The sequence below is a fragment of the Aspergillus versicolor genome (assembly GCF_001890125.1).
Source record: "Aspergillus versicolor CBS 583.65 unplaced genomic scaffold ASPVEscaffold_1, whole genome shotgun sequence".
Taxonomy (NCBI): domain Eukaryota; kingdom Fungi; phylum Ascomycota; class Eurotiomycetes; order Eurotiales; family Aspergillaceae; genus Aspergillus; species Aspergillus versicolor.
The window spans coordinates 2,989,170-3,005,773 of NW_024467524.1; the positions used below are offsets into that span (position 1 = coordinate 2,989,170).

Genomic DNA, 16,604 nt, shown 5'->3' on the forward strand with positions numbered 1-16,604 from the left:
CTATGGCTAATTTCACATGAACGACTGGAAGCTACGGTAAAGTGCTTACGAGAGTTTGTGAACAGATTGAAGTGAGATAAATGAATTAACTCCATGCACGACGTTTCAAATGTCCAGAAACAACATCTAAATTCCTCGACATAGAACAAAAAAGCGAAACATTTCAATAAATCGTAGCACACTCGACGCCAGGACTGAGCACAAAATTAAGACATGAGAAGGAAAGACAGAAACCCCGTTACAAAGAAACCTGCTTTTTGGCTTTTTATGCGGAACGATTGTAGACACCAGAGACAATACAGTGGTCTCGCTCGAAAGGTTCCAGGGTCAGCTGCTCCCTTGGCTTGATCTTCTCATCTCTCATCTTCTGCACCTCACGCGCGAACACAACCTCGGGCTTAGCCGTGCTGTCGATACAGCTGGCCTTGACGGAGATGATGACACCACCGCCAGACTTCAGGAACATGTGGGCGTTCAGACCAACAATACGGGCCTGGTCAGGCTGGGCAACATCGGCGAAGATGACGTCCACCATGGGAATGAGCATACGGTAACGCAGAGGGTGACGGGCGTCCTCGACGATGGGGATGACGTTCGTGCGGTGAGTAGCCATGCCAATCAGATCACGGCCGGAACGGTGGGAGAATTCGACAGCGTAGACGTTTCCAGTAGGTCCGACGATGTCAGCAACGTGACTGACGGAGGTACCGCTGGCGGAACCAAGGTAGAGCACCTTGGAGCCGGGGCGCATGTAGATGTCATCCAGACCACCGAGGATACCGGCAGCCAGCTTACTACGGAAGGGGTTCCAGACACGGTATTCGGTCTTGGTGACAGCACCATCTTCCGCCGCAGGCCCCTCAACAGCAATGCGCTTCTCGCCATAGACAGCCTCACCGGGAGTCAAGTTCTTGGTAACGAGCAAATCTTCCTTACCACCACGAGCAACGAAGACACCGGCGTGACGGTGAGGTTCCTTGGAAAATAAAGTCAGCGACTGCTAGTGTGTCTTTTCAGATAAAAAATCACTCACAATGATAACCTTGGCACCACCCTTAGCACCAGCACCACCGCCTCCACGACCACCGCCGCGGCCACCACGGCCACCACGACCTCCACGGGGAGCACCACGGCCACCGCCGCGGCCACGAGGAGCACCACCACCGAAACCACCTGGAATTCGACAAAAGACACAGATCAGCGACAATTCTCAAAGGGACACTTGGAGGGTAAAGACGCCCAGTAGCGTCGCATTCATGGCTCGTTCGACAACCCGGACAATGAGCATCAACAGACACCATCTCCAAGAAACGGCAAGACACACGGCAGCTAGGCAGCCTCCAATATCCCATATTATATAGCTTGGTCGTCACAAACCTCTGCCACCACCACGGCCACCACCGCCGCCACGGGGAGCACCGCGACCACCGCCGCGACCACCACCAAATCCACCACGTCCTCTAGGAGGGCCACCGAAACCCATTATGATATGTAGATTGAGATATTCGTGGGTATCTTTTAAATCGATAAATCGTCAGCCGCAAAAAGAGAGGCTGGAAATCGGCCGCAAGAGTTGCTGAACCGGAAAGCGAGAAAAAAGTTCGGAGGGTGTAGGTATCAATTCGATGGGGCGATGAGCGTCAGATAGAAATATCAGACGTCGTTGAATGTAAAAATTCAAGAATGTTTCACGCCCACACTGATTGACAGGATTCGCTGGAGGCCGTGCAGCTCGTCGTTGTTGCGGTCGAGTTTTTTCAGACAGGCTCTCGGATCTTTCGAAAATCTATTGGCGCTAGTGCGTTATGGGAATAGCTTGACAGAGCTGTGTGGGTTTTCAATCACGTGATATACAGACGAGGTCACCTGATCACCCGTCTTTTTGCAAGAAACGAGTCACCAAGTCTCCTTCCATATTTCCCATCGCATCCCAGTTACTCCTTCCTCCTGATGTATAAGTCGTACCTTCCGTGTTTGGATAGGGGGTCGTATCTCCAAATATGGAAGGTCCTATAGATAAATTTCTATAGGGAAAGAACGTTGAAGCCACCTCCATCGCAGCTTCCCAGGGCTCAGTGCTATCTCGAGTAGGAAGGCGCGGCCAGCTATTTGCCCGAGCTGGGAAGGAACTACCTATAGCCCGGTGCCGCGTTTCTACTGCTCCCAAGGTTGCCTTCGATTGAGCGTTCCTATACAATGTTATAGAGAACGGCGCAATGGATAACCCCCGTAAGGACATTCAAACTCCATGGAGTCCCTCCATGCACTTTCTTCCCAAGCTAGGCACCTTTGCATTAGAATCGCATTGGGGAGGAACGGCCAAGTGGTATTTATCTATCGTAGGAAGGCACAGCCGACACCTACTAAGGGTTGCTCTTGCCTTTTGAAGTTGGGCGCAATGTACATTGTTATAGGGAAGGTACAATGGAAGCTGGGAAGGAACGATGGAGCTTCTCTGTCCCCCATCGCACTTTCTATTCGGGGTATGGAGTTAGCACTCTCGTTGGGAAGGCGTGGCCAATTCCACCAATGGAACTCAGAAAGAGCGACCTTCCATTTGTTGGTTGCTCTTGCCATTGAATTTAGGTGGTGTATATTCCGTGTTACCAAGGAAGATGCGATGATAGGGTGAAGTAAGAACCTTAAGCCGGGGTACTAGAGGTGGCTTCCAACCTTACAACAGCCTGGAGCCCCCCATGGGATGCCCAAGAATTCCTACTTACTACGAGAATTCGTTCAAGAAAGCGCATTTCTGAATTCATTAACTAAGGTATATACATGGGAATCAAAAGAATCGCTAGGTATCCGCCCTCAAACCACAAGCCTATTGCCCATAGATGTAGTAATTCGCCGCATATTGCACAGTGAAAGACTCGGGCATCCCCTCGCATGTCTTGGGAGCGCCACCACCCGCGGTGTCGACACGGTAGACGCTCGCGTAGGATCCTACAGTCCCATTGGTAGCACTGAGTAGCAGCCACTTGACGGCTCCATTCTTGCCCTTGACTGCAGACGAGGGGGCGTCGAGGTCAGATTCCTTCTTCACCTTCGCGATGCCGAGTTGGCGGGTCGGTGTGTCCAGGTTGAATACTGGAACGCTGCCCTCGAAGAAGTGGTGGCCGATCAGGTTGAAGTTTGATGGTGGCAGAGGGTCGGAGGGGTTGCTGGGCAGGTTCATCCTGTATGCCATTGAAGGAAGGAGCTCGATCATGTCAGGGAAAGTGGAAGCAAAGCAGGTGGCGTTGTAGAGACGCGCGACGGCGCCAATGGCTTCCGGCTCTGAGTCGGAGGTTGATGAGGCACAGGTGTAGTTCTATTGGTTTGTTAGACGCTGCTTTATGCTATAGGTCTATAACTGGGTGTGTCGTGAACTCACCTGAGTACCACGGCCAAGAGCAACATATAGTGGTTTCTGGTCCGTGGGGGCTGGGAGGCTAGAGGCGAAGGAAGGAAGCTGAATTGATGAGGCGTCGCATGACAACGACTGGTCGAACACGTTTCCGGCGTCGCTGATGCGCTTGCCCACTCGGCCCAAGAACTCGGCCATCTCATCTGAGAAGTGATAGAGATCCCCAAACATGGGAGCGGCAGCGGAGGTAGCTGCCAAGCAGCTGGTGAGAAACAGAACAGAACGCATTGCGGATGCTGGCTGATTCGATTTTTCTAGGGCGAGGAGCGAGGAATAAATAGTCGATTGAGAATGACTCGTAATAGAGTAAGCGGGCTCGAGAGATGAAAGAGCAGAGTGGAGAGAGAGAGTATGTTGAAAGAGAAGACCGACAAAGAAAATGATGACCACCAGGGTATCAAAATATCAAATTGCTGACAAAGGAAAATGCGACCAAAGCTAATAACCAGAAGATAGAGCTACTGAAGAATTGAAGATGGGCTGCAGAATTAAAAGTGCAGGCTGGGAATTATATACCCAGAAGCAGTAGTGATGCCCTCCTGCACGATGGCGGGTACGACCATGCAGAGAATAGCAACAGGGATCTCCAGCCGAAACTAAAAGTGTCAGAGCTATAAACAGTACCGAGTGAGAGGACGCAGAAAGGCGCCCATGAGGGACCAGCTCGATCCAGCTCTGCCATTGGGCCCGGTATGCGCTGGCAAGCAAACGCTTTGGATCCCCCAGCTGGACCTAAATCGAGAAGCAAACAGGGGTGGGACCGGCGCATTGAGCAGCACCTGTCGAAGTCCTTTCGCACTCTGATTGGACTCTGCTAATCCATCCTGCATGTGAAGAAACCGCTCATTCGCAGGGAATGCCCCGGGCATCTAATAATATCGAGCTCGGCGCTTACAGATCGCCCTAAGAGCCTTAGCTGCAGATGGGAGATTGACCTCTTTCTTATTCCTCCTAGCGACTCTGCTAAATGCAGCCAAGTCCAGAGAATCTTGCACCCAATAATTGCCTGCTATTTTTGGTCAGCCTTGGGCAGGAGCTTTGTTGAAGGATCGAGATCGAGACCTCCACACCAGCGCTTCCTTGTCCTGACGAGCGGGGAATTCCCCAGCGAACAGGAGCTCGATCCGATCCCCAGACTAACTGAAATGACTGTGGCGTCTGCCCTGTCGAGTCAAGGCCATTTGGAAATCACCGGAAGCGCCCTTGTAATATATTGAAGGCTTGAAGCTGCTGGAATTTGCATAGGCCCTGTTTCAACGGTGCCATTGTGCGAGAAAACGACTGGCGATGAGGATGTTGTTTTTTTGTGCCACCATGCAGCCTGCAGGAACACCAGACTTGAGGAATGACGGTGTCTCCGTGGTTACCTCCATGGTCCGTGACCTGTCCTTGTGCAACTGCCAATGCTTGTTAAAAGTTTGAGCCCTGGAAATGCTGAGAATACGACGGCAATGGCCCTACCTAAAGGGCAACTGGAGTCTCGTGTTCGATTCCGTCTCGAGCCATTCTTTTACTTCTCACTGCCTCATTGCTATATCTACGCCTCGCAGAAAACATTTTTGCATATCGCAGTCACTCAGACCCTGTGAGTAGAACAATCGAAGTCGCCTCCTCGTCCGTCCTATTCAGCGCCTTGACCAGGTTACATTGTCCACGCATGGAACGGATGTTGAATGCAAAGGAACTCTAGCGCCAGCATATCAGACAGGAATAGTATCAGAATCAGGTTCAAGGTGTGGTAGGTGTGCCTCATGACCGTCCAATATTGGCTGGTCAACGTGCAAAAGAGCGGAGACCAAGAGGTTGCATTCTGCAGAACCAGGATAAAGTGCCGCGGAGATAAGGGTGGGTGGATGACTCGAGTTATATATATATTGGTGCAGAAAGGCTTTGTTAAATTAAGGGCGCGTGCGTTCGGAGAACTTCACTGGTCTTGTGGGTTGCAGAATCTAAGCGCTCATGTATATTTATATAACCCAGCGCGTATACAATATACTGTCTCCACCATGCAGAGGGTTTTTAGTATGGTGGTGGTCAGGTTTAGGTACCTGAATGACTAGATGGTCGAGACAGCCTAAATTAAATGGGATAGGGTCAAATCAATTACACCCACGAGCAATGACATGGACAAATGAGGCCAAAGGAGCGTCAAAATATATACAGTTGGCTATCAAAGACAAAAACAGCAACCATTCGTTAACCGAACGCCCACCGTTCTTAAAAGACTAAAAATACAACCCTGAATTATCCCGCTTGGTTAAACCCTTCCTGCTGCCAGTCATCACCATCGAGTTGCCCTTCATAGCTGTTGCTGCTCCCGCCTCCTCCATTCATTGCCGCCGAAGCTGAAGAACTGAGGCTTGCAGCACTGTGACTCTCAATTTGCACTGTACTCATCATGTACAACATAACGAAGAGAAGAATGTGAAGAGCAAAGCAGTACCCTGCAAAGAGGTTTCGGCTAGTCCGGTTTGCCAAAATGATCCGTGTAAGTGAGAATACAACTCGCTCAGGTAAGCTCATTCGCTTGTAAGCCCTCGTGGATTCGCGCCCACGGAAGGCAGCAAACGGGGATATCTGCGCCTCATAGGCGGACTGGTAGCGATCGACAGACAGGCCTGAGGGTGTGTCTGCAGACGGATGGATGGAAGAGACACTAGGCACATTTGCGTAGGTGGATGCGGAAGACGAGGAGCCATGACCCCGATTGTACGTCGAAACGTATCTTGTTTTTTCATAGAGGTTGAGGTTGTCCTTTTGCAGGGATGCAACCTCCTGTCTCAGGGATTTGACCGTGCCATACAACTTGGACAAATCTTCTTCCAACTCCGAATTCTTCTTCTTGAAACGGTCCCGTTGGGCTTGTATCATCGGCAGGAGGCCTGAGCCTCCCCCAACCGGCTCTCCGGCACGAATGGCGTCCATTGTGTTGCTAGACATGGTCGACTGATCAAACCCGGAGATGATCGATGATGTCGGGGATACTCCCCCTTTACGCGAGGAGTGTGGGTACTTTGAAGCATAGGTACCGGCCACGGACATCGCCGAAGATGGGAACGCGTTGGCTGCTTCCTGCTGCAAGCGAAGAAGGTCATTTTCGAGGGTGGTGGAGAGGGTTTGCGACTTCTCCAGCTCTTCCTTAGTGGTGGAAACATCTTCACGGAGAGCTTCCAGCTGACCCTGCAGATCACGGTGCGAAACGCGTAGGACAGTCAGCTCGTCAGTGAGCTTTTTGTTCCTCGCTAACAGTAGCTGCTCTAGGGAGCTGTTCTTCCCGCCCTCTTTAGTCTTGTCAGCCGTGCCATTAGCAGCTGCCCCCTCCGTGAGATCCCCGGCATCGTCATCATCACCGGCTGAGAATTCGATGGACTAAAACGACAATATTAGAGCCAGAAATATGCTTCCAGATATTAGAGACATACCTTGATCATCTCCAGCTCGCGGCGAATGTCCTCATAATCCGCCACTTTCTCTAATCGAGCCTTTAGTTCTTCCCTTTCCGCAGAAATCTTGGTGCCCTGTCTCTCCGATTGCAAAAATTTGGCCTCCCATGTATGACGTTCTGATTCTCGGTCGAACCGTGCGGCATCCAATTTCCGCAACAAAGAGGAGTTTTCTGATTGGAGACGGAGATACGCGGGGTCATCATCGATGGATGCAGCCTGCTCTTCCTTCGAATGTGAGACAGCTTGAGCCAGCTCAAGCCTCAGTTGTTCGTTTCGTCCCTCCATCTCTGCCAATCTTAGGCTAGTCTTTTCCAACTCGCTAGATACCAATTCCAGTTCTGCGGCGGAGGCACCATTTTGAGATTGGTCGCCACCTTCGTCGTTTTGACCTAAGCGTTGTGAAACCTCGTAGCTTGCTTTGAGCTCCTTTATCAAGCGATCCTGGTTCTCCACTTTCTCCTCTAAGCTCTTCTCCTTGGCCGTCCAATTGTTGGTTTTCTCCGTTAGGACCGCTGACCAAGATGTCTCAATTTCTTTGGTTTTGGTGTCCTGATTCTCCTCCAACTTCTTTCTCGCGGCACGCTCTTCTTGAAGTCGCTGTTCGGTATCGTCTAACTGGGAAGTGAGGCGGTCGACAGATCCCTGGAGCTGATCGCGCTCAGAAGTCAATTTGGGGACTGTTTCTTCAGCGAGTACGAGCGAGTCGATTGAGGTCTCGAGAAGGGGGTATGGATCCGGGGCTTCGGACAAAGACGAGTACAGCTGTAAGAAAGCAGACGAGGACGACTTTCCCTGGTTTGTCAAGAGGTCGATGAAACCTTGGTACGCTATCCAGTATGCATTAATAAAATGGTTATCTCTAGAAACAAGGCGAGGGGTAATCCAACCTTTCAGAAGACCTTTGTATTCCCCCAGCTTGGAAGCATCGTCAAGCTTCCGAAAGTCTTTCGTTTTTTGCGCGAGGTCTTTTCTCTGCACTAGTGCATCTCGCTGTTCAGCGACAATATCCGACGCGGTACTGTCTAGCTTTGCGAGAGTACTGGATAAGTCGATACCTATGCGGATCAAGAACAGTCAGTTGCCAAGAACTTTCAAAGGTAGCGAATACTCATTTTCGGTGGGATGGTACCTCTCCAAGCTGCAATGGCACGTTGAAACTTATTAGCACCCTCAGGAAGGGCCCCGCTGTCCCCCGAGTCAGCGGCACGGGCATCTTGGTTGTCGGACTGGGGAAGCATGCCCTCCGTGATGGCGAAAGAGTCCATGCTGTCCTTTCTCGGCCTGGCTGGTTCCCCGCTCTCGTCGATGCGTCGCTGATTATACCAGTATTTTTAGAGAAGCGAGCCCCATCAAGAGCAATGCCCGTCAGCTCTAGTACCCCGAGAAAATGGCGATTGAATTGGAGACTGCGATGAGGATGCTGGAGTCTCTATCGCGATGCGGAGGAATCGACGGAGACACCCTGAGCGGCCCGATAGTAAATCCGGCCGCGTAAGCTGGAGCTGTGTCGGTTTCACGGGCAGAAGTTAGAACATATAGATCTTATATCAATCGCTATTTATTAACCCCTTCGCAGTGTAAAAGCTGTAAGTGGCCGCGTTTTCGATTGCTAAGGGGACGGGAAAGCCGCTGGGTGGAAGGACTGGCTGATCCACTGCTTCAAGCGATCCCCAGTCTACTACAAAACACGGACCTCAAGATGACCGTAGTCCAGCTCCATCAAACGCACAGCCTCTTTTCCAGTAGGCTGATGGCTACAAGCTAACTTCATAATCTGTAGAAATTCACCTTTATCTAAACTGTCTTCCCTCTGCTCTCACTTCTCATCTCAGGAACGTGAATGTCGTTTTGTTGATGGCTCCACCTGACTCAGCAAGGTTTAACTCTCCCCAGCTCAGATCCACTCCGACGCAGTCAACCGTCCGCAATCATTGAGGCTCTTGAGCTTGAGTTGCTCTGGACGCCATAGAGCTGGTCTCACCATGGTGTCGGACGGGGACGACATTATCTCGCGCAAAAGGCGCAAGATCAGCCCTCACAAAGCTGCTCCATATATATTCAAACCGCTCTTCGACCAGGTACCTGTCGCAGCTGATGATGCGGAGGGGGATGTACATATTACATGTGTCGAGTATTGGAGTGAGTTCTTCTGGCGCGACAAGTCTGCAAGAAGCTAACATGTGTTGCTTCCCCCCTAGATGACAACCTGTATATCGGAACTTCAGCAGCGGAGATCCTGCACTTCGTCTGTCTTCCACCTAACCCCTCCGACGAATCGAACGAACCCTCCTTCATCCTAGCTTCAAGATTACCTATATCCTTCTCCCAAAACTCCTCTCTTCCTAGCCAACCAGGCATCCAGCAGATTCTTATTCTCCCAACCGCCAACAAGGCATGCGTCCTTTGCAATGGAATGACTACCTTCTATATGCTGCCGGAGCTCAGTCCGGCTTTCGGCGGCAACACCAAGGTCAACAATTGCCGTTGGATTGGTGGTCTAGACTTAAATGTCGCTTCAGATGAACAAGAAAACCCCATGGTGATGATTTCCACCCATAATCGCCTGATGTTAGTGAAGATTGGCGATGGCGCTCGCCTGGTCAGGAATATCGAGTTTCCGGGGTGCCTAAAGCTGTCGCGAAGAGGCATTATATCTTGTGTCGCAGATGGCCGAAACTATTCTTTACTTGACGTGGAGCACCAACAGAAAATACCTCTATTCCCGATATCTTTCGCGGATGAGATGCTTGACTCTGGTCAGGTAGAGGATATGCCAGTTCCGCCTACCTCGAAATCACCTCTATCAACGCTAAGCGGCTCACCACCGGAAGAGGGCCGTGGCCATGGCCGAAGTTCCAGCCTGAATACTCTTGCAGGAATGCTACAGCCCACAGCCCAGCAGCGGTCCTCGTCGAACGATCGGTCAAGATCGCTTACGCCCGAGCAGTCGGAAGCAGGAACACCGAGAAGATCGGTATCAAGAGAGCGCGGCGAAGGAACATCTCCAGGTGCCTCTCCAAGAGTCTCTTCCGAACAATCCGCACGCGAGCCGCAAGCTGCCGCAGCAGATGAACGAAAGCCTCTTCCGCCGCTACCAAAGCAGCCGTCTACCGAGCTGACACCACACATCCTGTCTCCAACGTCGTCGGAGTTTCTTCTGGTACGAGGTTCCGATGAGACCGAACCAGGCGTCGGAATGTTCGTCAACGTGGATGGCGACGTGGTGCGAGGCACAATTACGTTCCACAGATATCCCAAGTCAATTGTTATTGACAGGGGCGACGAAACAAGTTTCATACCGTCACCGGAAAATACAAAAGATGAACTTGTCCTTGCTATCATAGAATCTGATGAAGATGGCCAGGCAAGAAGGTTTATAGAGGTGCAGCCGTGGGATGTTGACCCAGCCGAGGCGGAGGAACATAAAAGCTGGGTAGAACTACCGTCAATGCAAGATGAGCAGCCAAAACACGCCGGAATTGGCCACACGCTCAGCCCAACCCAGTTGGAAGTCCAGGACTTGGGAAAACTGCTGCGGATGGTTCGTCTAAAGACTCCCCCCTTGTCCACATATGCACCTACTGCGGATCCTAGAACTCAAGCATCGATTGAGCAGCTGCAGAAAGAAAAGGAGCTGTTTGAGTCTCAAGAAGCGGCCGGGGATGATGGTAAGAAACCCTTAGATTGGGAAGCCGAACGGAATTCAGAAGAGGCAAAGATAGCGCAAGAGATGGGAAAGACGCGGAGTAGCCTTGTTATGTGGGCCGGAGATCGAATCTGGCGCATTGTGAGGAATCCGTTAACTACGCAACTAGACGATGTTTTGCAAAGCTCCCAAGCGGCCCTCGACAATGGACACACCCTTGATAGGGACGCCATTTGGAATATTATTGAAGTGGTTCAACAAACGGAACCCAGGTCAGAGGCAGAATTTCTTGGGCTGAACTTTTTGAAGCAGAAGGCTAGTCTTCTTCTTCTTGGTGACCTTCTCTTCATGGAACCGCACGCCAGGAATGATGCAGTGATTGACACGACAGAGAAAGCACTCATCGTTGGAAACTTGGATCCTCGCATTGGCATGATATTGGTTCCCCTCCTGCGCACTGAAACGCTACAGAGCGCGCAGGGAATATGGGTTCATGCGGGGCTAGCAGAAACGGCGGAGGCGTACCTGCAACAGACCGACAGAGCAGGGGAGTCGCTGACAGGATTTTTTGATGCTGGAATTCTAGATATGATGAAACGTTTCCTGCTCTCCTGGCAACAGAAGCGCGGTTATGGCAGTATCTCAGACGAGTCGTACGTTTTTGACAGCGTGGATGCGGCTCTCCTTCGCCTTTTACTCGCACAGTGTGATAGCATGACAAAGGAGCAGGCTGGCTCTTTAGGGTTACGCTCGGAACTCAACAGGCTTGTTGATCACTGGAAAGGCAATTTTGACCACGCTGTGGCGTTGTTGGAGAGCTACCACCGACTGTATGTTTTGAGTCGCTTGTACCAAAGCCGAAAAATGTCTGGGAATGTATTGAAGACTTGGCGGCGGATCATCGAGGGCGAGGTAGACGCCGGTGGTGAAATTACTCCGGCAGGTGTTGAGGTGCAGATGCGACGATATCTGGTGAAGATCAAAGATGTACAGCTTGTCGAGGAATATGGTGCGTGGTTATCTGGGCGGAACCCCCAGCTTGGTATCCAAGTGTTCGCAGACAACACGAGTCGCGTCATACTCGACCCATCAGATGCTGTGAAATTACTCAAAGAGCGTGCGCCAAATGCTGTCCAGGAGTACCTGGAACACCTGGTGTTCTCAAAGAATGTAGGTTCTTGTGTCCCATATTGAGACGAATATTTATCTAACGTGATTACAGTACGCCCAATACGCCGACGACCTTCTGCAGTACTATCTTGACACTGTGATATCTGTGCTCGAAACGTCATCCGAAGCTCGAGCTTCCCTTTCTGAATCGTATTCTACGTATCGTGCCCTCCGACCACCCAAGCCTACATATATGAACTTTATCACCGAGAATCTACCCTCAGATCCGTGGTGGCAGTCACGAATGCGCCTCCTTCAACTACTTGGAGGGGGCAGCACTACCCAGTTTACGTCCACTCCCGCCCCGAGCCTCAATTACTCTATCCCGGCAGTCCTCGCTCGCATTGAGCCCTTCCAAAATGAGCTGGTTTCCGAGTCCATTATCCTAGACGGACTGCAAGGCCGCCACCGGGAGGCCCTCCGTCTCTATACACACGGGCTAGGCGATTACGACGCCGCCACCCGGTACTGTTTGTTCGGCGGTCCTCGAAGCACAAGCTCCACAGGCGCGCCTTTGGAATTTGCCGAGAAGTCCCGCCAATCTGAGCTATTCCGGGATTTATTGGACGAGTTCCTACAGATAAAAGACCTATCTGAGCGTATCGAACGCACAAGCGACCTCCTCGGACGATTCGCCGCTTGGTTTGATGTACGCGAGGTCCTCAGCATCATCCCCGACGACTGGAGCGTGGACATTCTAAACGGCTTCTTGGCACATGTCTTCCGCGTGCTAGTCTCGGAGTCGCGCGAGGTGCGGATCGAGCGGGCGCTCTCGGCAGGCCAGAATCTCCGAGTGGCTGCAGAGCATATCTCCGGCATAGAGAAGATTGGGGGGTGGGTTGAGGATGAAGAAGGATTGAAGCGGTTGCGGGGAGGAGGGCACGGACAAATCAACGCTGCCCGGGGAGAGACGGAGAGTGATTTTGGAGAGATGGTGGAGGCCGGAGATTCATAGAGATAAAAGGCAGTCTCGGAGATTGCCCCCGGGCATCGTATGACCTATAGACAGCATTGATTATCGACCGTTCAACCATCTTTGAGTCGTTAATCGGTTAAATTCTCAACCGCGGAGATGTGGGGTGTGGGCGCGCGGAATCTTTCCACGTCTATACAGAAGACAACTTGGGCCAAGGAGAAGATCAGATACCTGTACATAATGACACTACGAAGCGCATTCAGCATTGGCCATGTAGAATATCTTTCATCCGATAATACTCAATGGCATGATTATAGTAGTTAAACTTGCACACAGCCTCTGTCAACAAGCAAACTGATTTTCGGGGGAATTCCGGTGTTCAGCGCTCAAGCACCAATCGCAGGCCATAAAATCACTGCTTATTGATCATTATACATCCATTATTCTCCTTCCATGCGGGGTGACTTTATCCTCGCCATCCCCCTCTTATATACCCTCTCGTCCCCGGAAAGCGGGCAATTGACCCAATTAATTCCCTCGCCCACCTGAGAAAGAAAGAAACAAAATCCCATAGCAACAATGGATCCCTCCCAGGTCAAAATCCCTCCTATGAAAAACCTCACGGTGGACAACATCACCGAGAATGTTATCCGCATCAACTCGCTCTGCGAGGACGAGCGGATGAAGTACGTCCTCGAGCGACTCGTCTCGCACCTCCATGACTTTGCGCGCGAGACCAGACTCTCCTCTGCGGAGTGGATGACCGGGTTGAAGTTTTTGACGGAGGTCGGGCAGATCTGTACGGATGTTCGACAGGTATTTCTCTCACATACAAAAACAACAGTTAATTGAATGAAGTGGGCATACTAATTGGCTACAATGTAGGAGTACATTCTTCTCTCCGATGTTCTCGGTCTCTCCATCCTCGTCGACTCAATCGACCACCCCAAGCCCGCGGGCAGCACAGAAGGCACAGTCCTGGGCCCCTTTCACACACACGAAGCTGAAGAAATCACTCAAGGCGGGCTCATGTCCTCCGACCCCAAGGGCGAGCCTTTGCTCGTGGTCTGCAATATCAAAGACACGGCGGGTAACCCCGTTGAAGGCGTGAAGATCGATATCTGGGAGACGGATTCGACGGGACACTATGACGTGCAGCACGCAGACCGGGCTGGCCCGGACGGCCGGTGTATCATGCACAGTGACAAGGAGGGTGTCTTTTGGTTTAATGCTATCACGCCGGTGCCATATCCGATTCCGCATGATGGGCCTGTTGGGAAGTTGTTGAAGAAGCTGCACCGCCATCCGTATAGGCCGAGTCATATGCATTTTATGTTTGAGAAGACGGGTTATGATCATTTGATTACGTGAGTTTTCCTTTCTATTTCTAGTGAGGAGGGGATCAATGCTAATGGTTGAGATAGGGCGCTGTACCTCCGAAACGACCCCTTCGAGACATCCGATGCTGTCTTCGGTGTCAAGGACTCTCTTGTCGTGGACCTTGGAAAGGCCGGGCCTCAGTACGCTGCTAAGTACAATGTGTCCGAGGACCACGCCCTGCTCACTTACGACTTTGTTCTTGTCTCTGACAAGGAAACGAGCGACCTGCGTGCGAAGAACTCCAAGGATGCCCTGGATAAATTAGGGCGGAAGGTCAAGATTGTGAATGGACTTCCAATTCCAGACCTTGACTAGTTAATTCCTCATCCCTCTATATAGTTTGGCGTTATACATAAATGAATAACTGTATATTTACCTAAAACTTGAACATATCACTTAGCCCATTTACAGCAGTAAAGGCCTACTACAGTGCCGTAGTTACAACACTACTCCTTCATCTCCAAAGCCTGCTTCACCAAATCCCTCACAGTCTCTCTAAAAGACCGATACTGATACCCCAACTCCCTCGCCGCCGTCTCCCCATCCAAGCCATGGCTCTCATCAACATCCTGAACCTCAGTAGAAACCCCATCCCTCAATCCCTCAAACTCTTCCCTGATAATCCCCGCCGCAAGCGCATACGAGAACCGCTCCGGCGCTGTAGTCGTATATCTCCTCCCAGAAACCTCCTCTCTAAGCAACGCACCAACATGCGCCTGCGCCAAATCCCTCACATCAATCCAGAATGGTACCCGCGCAACAGGGAGCGGATCCCCACTAGCAACCTTCCACAATGTCGCATTCGACTCATTGAGTCTATCCACACCGTCAACAGGGTGAACGACCGGCCCGAACGTCATGGGCGGACAGAGCGTCACCAGGTCAAACGAAGGCTTCTTGGCACGGATGTACTCCCACGCCGCGAGCTCAGCGAATTTCTTCGAGCCGCGGTATGCGACGACGGCGTTGGTGGATTTGTCGATTGCCTCTTCGTAGCTTAGCGGGTTCCAGTCTGCAGCCGTGTATGTGAAATAGGGCGGTGCTTTGCGGTTGATGTCTACGACGGAGGCGAAGGATGAGGTGAGGACTATGCGGGTGATATTGGGGTTTGTGGAGGCTGCTTCCATGACTGCGTTGACGCCGTTTAGGGCCGGGATGATGAGTTCTTTTTCGTTGTCTGTTGTGTCGTATGTGAAGGGCTTTACGTGCTTGGTATTAGTAGCTGCTATATGGTATGTATATGGTTGGGGGACTAACACTCGCTGTATGGATTATCCCGTCAACGCCTTCCACGGCATCAACTAGACCGCCTGGGCTCTCAAAGTCGTTGATCTGGACGAATTCAAGCTGCTCTTTGTATTGTGGGCGTGCCTTCATCATGGCCTCACCCTTGGCCATGGAGCGTGTGGCGCCCCGCACCCGTAGGCCGCGGGCTAGAAGAGCATCGACGATGTGGGCGCCGATAAACCCGGTTGCGCCGGTGACGAGGACAAAATTTATGGCCATAATGTGTATGTAAAGGCAAGAAGACGTGGTGGGTTGAATGCGGGGATGGCGACTTTATAGCCAAGCTGGCAGGCCGGAGATGCTCCGACTGTCCTAATGCTGATGGCAGGATGCATATAACCACCAAAGGCGGCCCTCATCTCTGTGGTAGTATAAAACATAGGTCGTGAGGCCTATTAGTTTGACCAAAACACGTGGAGATGATGGAATCTCATCCTTAAAGGCCAGGGGGTGATGAAGCCAGAGCAGTTTCTCTATCCGCAATTAGACCTCATAGTCACCGCCAAAAGCATCACGTATAAGCTTCTCCCAGTCGTCACTGTTGATTAATCTGTAAGGTATATATATCGCTTTCGTACTCCCAATATTCAGGGTAGAACCCTGCACAGTTCCAATTTCCAATACCAGCCAGTCTACCTCGGCTAAGAATAATATTAGTGGAATGAAGATCTGAATGCGTAAACACCGATCTGTGTTCACGGGAGTGAGCTGAGGCAAATGCCTTCTAGCCTCTAAATAACAGTACTCACCGATAAGGTGTTGGTTGAACTCCGATTCACTCATAAGTGGTCCGCATGTGCCTGCAAGGTGGTCGCTTTGTGGCGTTGCACGACAGGAGCGCAGACTTTATCTTCTCTCCGTACCTGTCGCCAGTGGCCATGTTTTACACCGTCCTAGTATGGTTGAGTAGGAGAGACGAGCCATAACGTTGGGGCGTCCAATAAGCCTCTGGCCATGGGGGTCGGAGTTTTGAACCCGCCCTGCATGAGCCCCTGGTATCCCGGCTTTCGGGATTTCCCATATAATATTAGGTCCGCTTCGAGGAATATAGGACTTGCTCAGTCTGGGCCAGGGAGGCTCTTTATGTGCTGGACGACGAGGACCATGATGAGCTTCCTGAAACTATGACAAGATCGAAGGCGATGCCAAGGTAGAGGGAAAAATGGACAGATCTCGAGGGAAACGGTCATTGCTTAGAAAGTATGTGGAGGTGCTGGTCTGCCTGCCGAGAACTTGAGATGGCCAAAGGATACTGAGTTCATCTCAGCGCGATGGGTCAAAGTACTGGCATGCACATCAACTCCACAAGGCTGGGGCTAGAGATCGGCTGCTTTTCCGAGATGGAAGATC

At 51.4% G+C, this 16,604-nt stretch overlaps 6 protein-coding genes across 6 annotated transcripts; 2 read left to right on the plus strand and 4 right to left on the minus strand.

Annotated features, from left to right (window-relative positions):
- Window positions 1–53: 53 nt before the first annotated feature.
- ASPVEDRAFT_36310 (rRNA 2'-O-methyltransferase fibrillarin family protein) lies at window positions 54–1,741 on the minus strand. Its single transcript, XM_040811184.1, has 3 exons — window positions 1,378–1,741; window positions 1,034–1,173; window positions 54–976 (listed from the first exon to the last, which is right to left on the minus strand). The coding sequence occupies exons 1-3, from the start codon at window positions 1,481–1,483 to the stop codon at window positions 266–268; spliced, it is 957 nt and encodes a 318-aa protein (XP_040662691.1). The 5' UTR covers window positions 1,484–1,741; the 3' UTR covers window positions 54–265.
- Window positions 1,742–2,824: 1,083 nt separating this feature from the next.
- ASPVEDRAFT_49018 (uncharacterized protein) lies at window positions 2,825–3,637 on the minus strand (the record flags this gene model as incomplete). Its single annotated transcript, XM_040814109.1, has 2 exons — window positions 2,825–3,313; window positions 3,377–3,637. The coding sequence occupies 2 exons, from the start codon at window positions 3,635–3,637 to the stop codon at window positions 2,825–2,827; spliced, it is 750 nt and encodes a 249-aa protein (XP_040662692.1).
- A 2,016-nt stretch (window positions 3,638–5,653) lies between these two features.
- Window positions 5,654–8,120, minus strand: ASPVEDRAFT_120685 (CCAAT displacement transcription factor COY1; the record flags this gene model as incomplete). The annotated part of the gene is made up of 4 exons (XM_040805811.1): window positions 5,654–6,778; window positions 6,832–7,682; window positions 7,743–7,910; window positions 7,985–8,120. The coding sequence occupies 4 exons, from the start codon at window positions 8,118–8,120 to the stop codon at window positions 5,654–5,656; spliced, it is 2,280 nt and encodes a 759-aa protein (XP_040662693.1).
- A 307-nt stretch (window positions 8,121–8,427) lies between these two features.
- Window positions 8,428–12,918, plus strand: ASPVEDRAFT_36316 (putative TGF beta receptor associated protein 1). The gene is made up of 3 exons (XM_040811185.1): window positions 8,428–8,994; window positions 9,054–11,671; window positions 11,724–12,918. The coding sequence occupies exons 1-3, from the start codon at window positions 8,838–8,840 to the stop codon at window positions 12,624–12,626; spliced, it is 3,678 nt and encodes a 1,225-aa protein (XP_040662694.1). The 5' UTR covers window positions 8,428–8,837; the 3' UTR covers window positions 12,627–12,918.
- A 248-nt stretch (window positions 12,919–13,166) lies between these two features.
- ASPVEDRAFT_49021 (intradiol ring-cleavage dioxygenase) lies at window positions 13,167–14,282 on the plus strand (the record flags this gene model as incomplete). Its single annotated transcript, XM_040814110.1, has 3 exons — window positions 13,167–13,403; window positions 13,473–13,954; window positions 14,012–14,282. The coding sequence occupies 3 exons, from the start codon at window positions 13,167–13,169 to the stop codon at window positions 14,280–14,282; spliced, it is 990 nt and encodes a 329-aa protein (XP_040662695.1).
- A 131-nt stretch (window positions 14,283–14,413) lies between these two features.
- ASPVEDRAFT_120981 (SDR family oxidoreductase) lies at window positions 14,414–15,473 on the minus strand (the record flags this gene model as incomplete). The annotated part of the gene is made up of 2 exons (XM_040805842.1): window positions 14,414–15,166; window positions 15,225–15,473. The coding sequence occupies 2 exons, from the start codon at window positions 15,471–15,473 to the stop codon at window positions 14,414–14,416; spliced, it is 1,002 nt and encodes a 333-aa protein (XP_040662696.1).
- Between the last annotated feature and the right edge of the window lie 1,131 nt (window positions 15,474–16,604).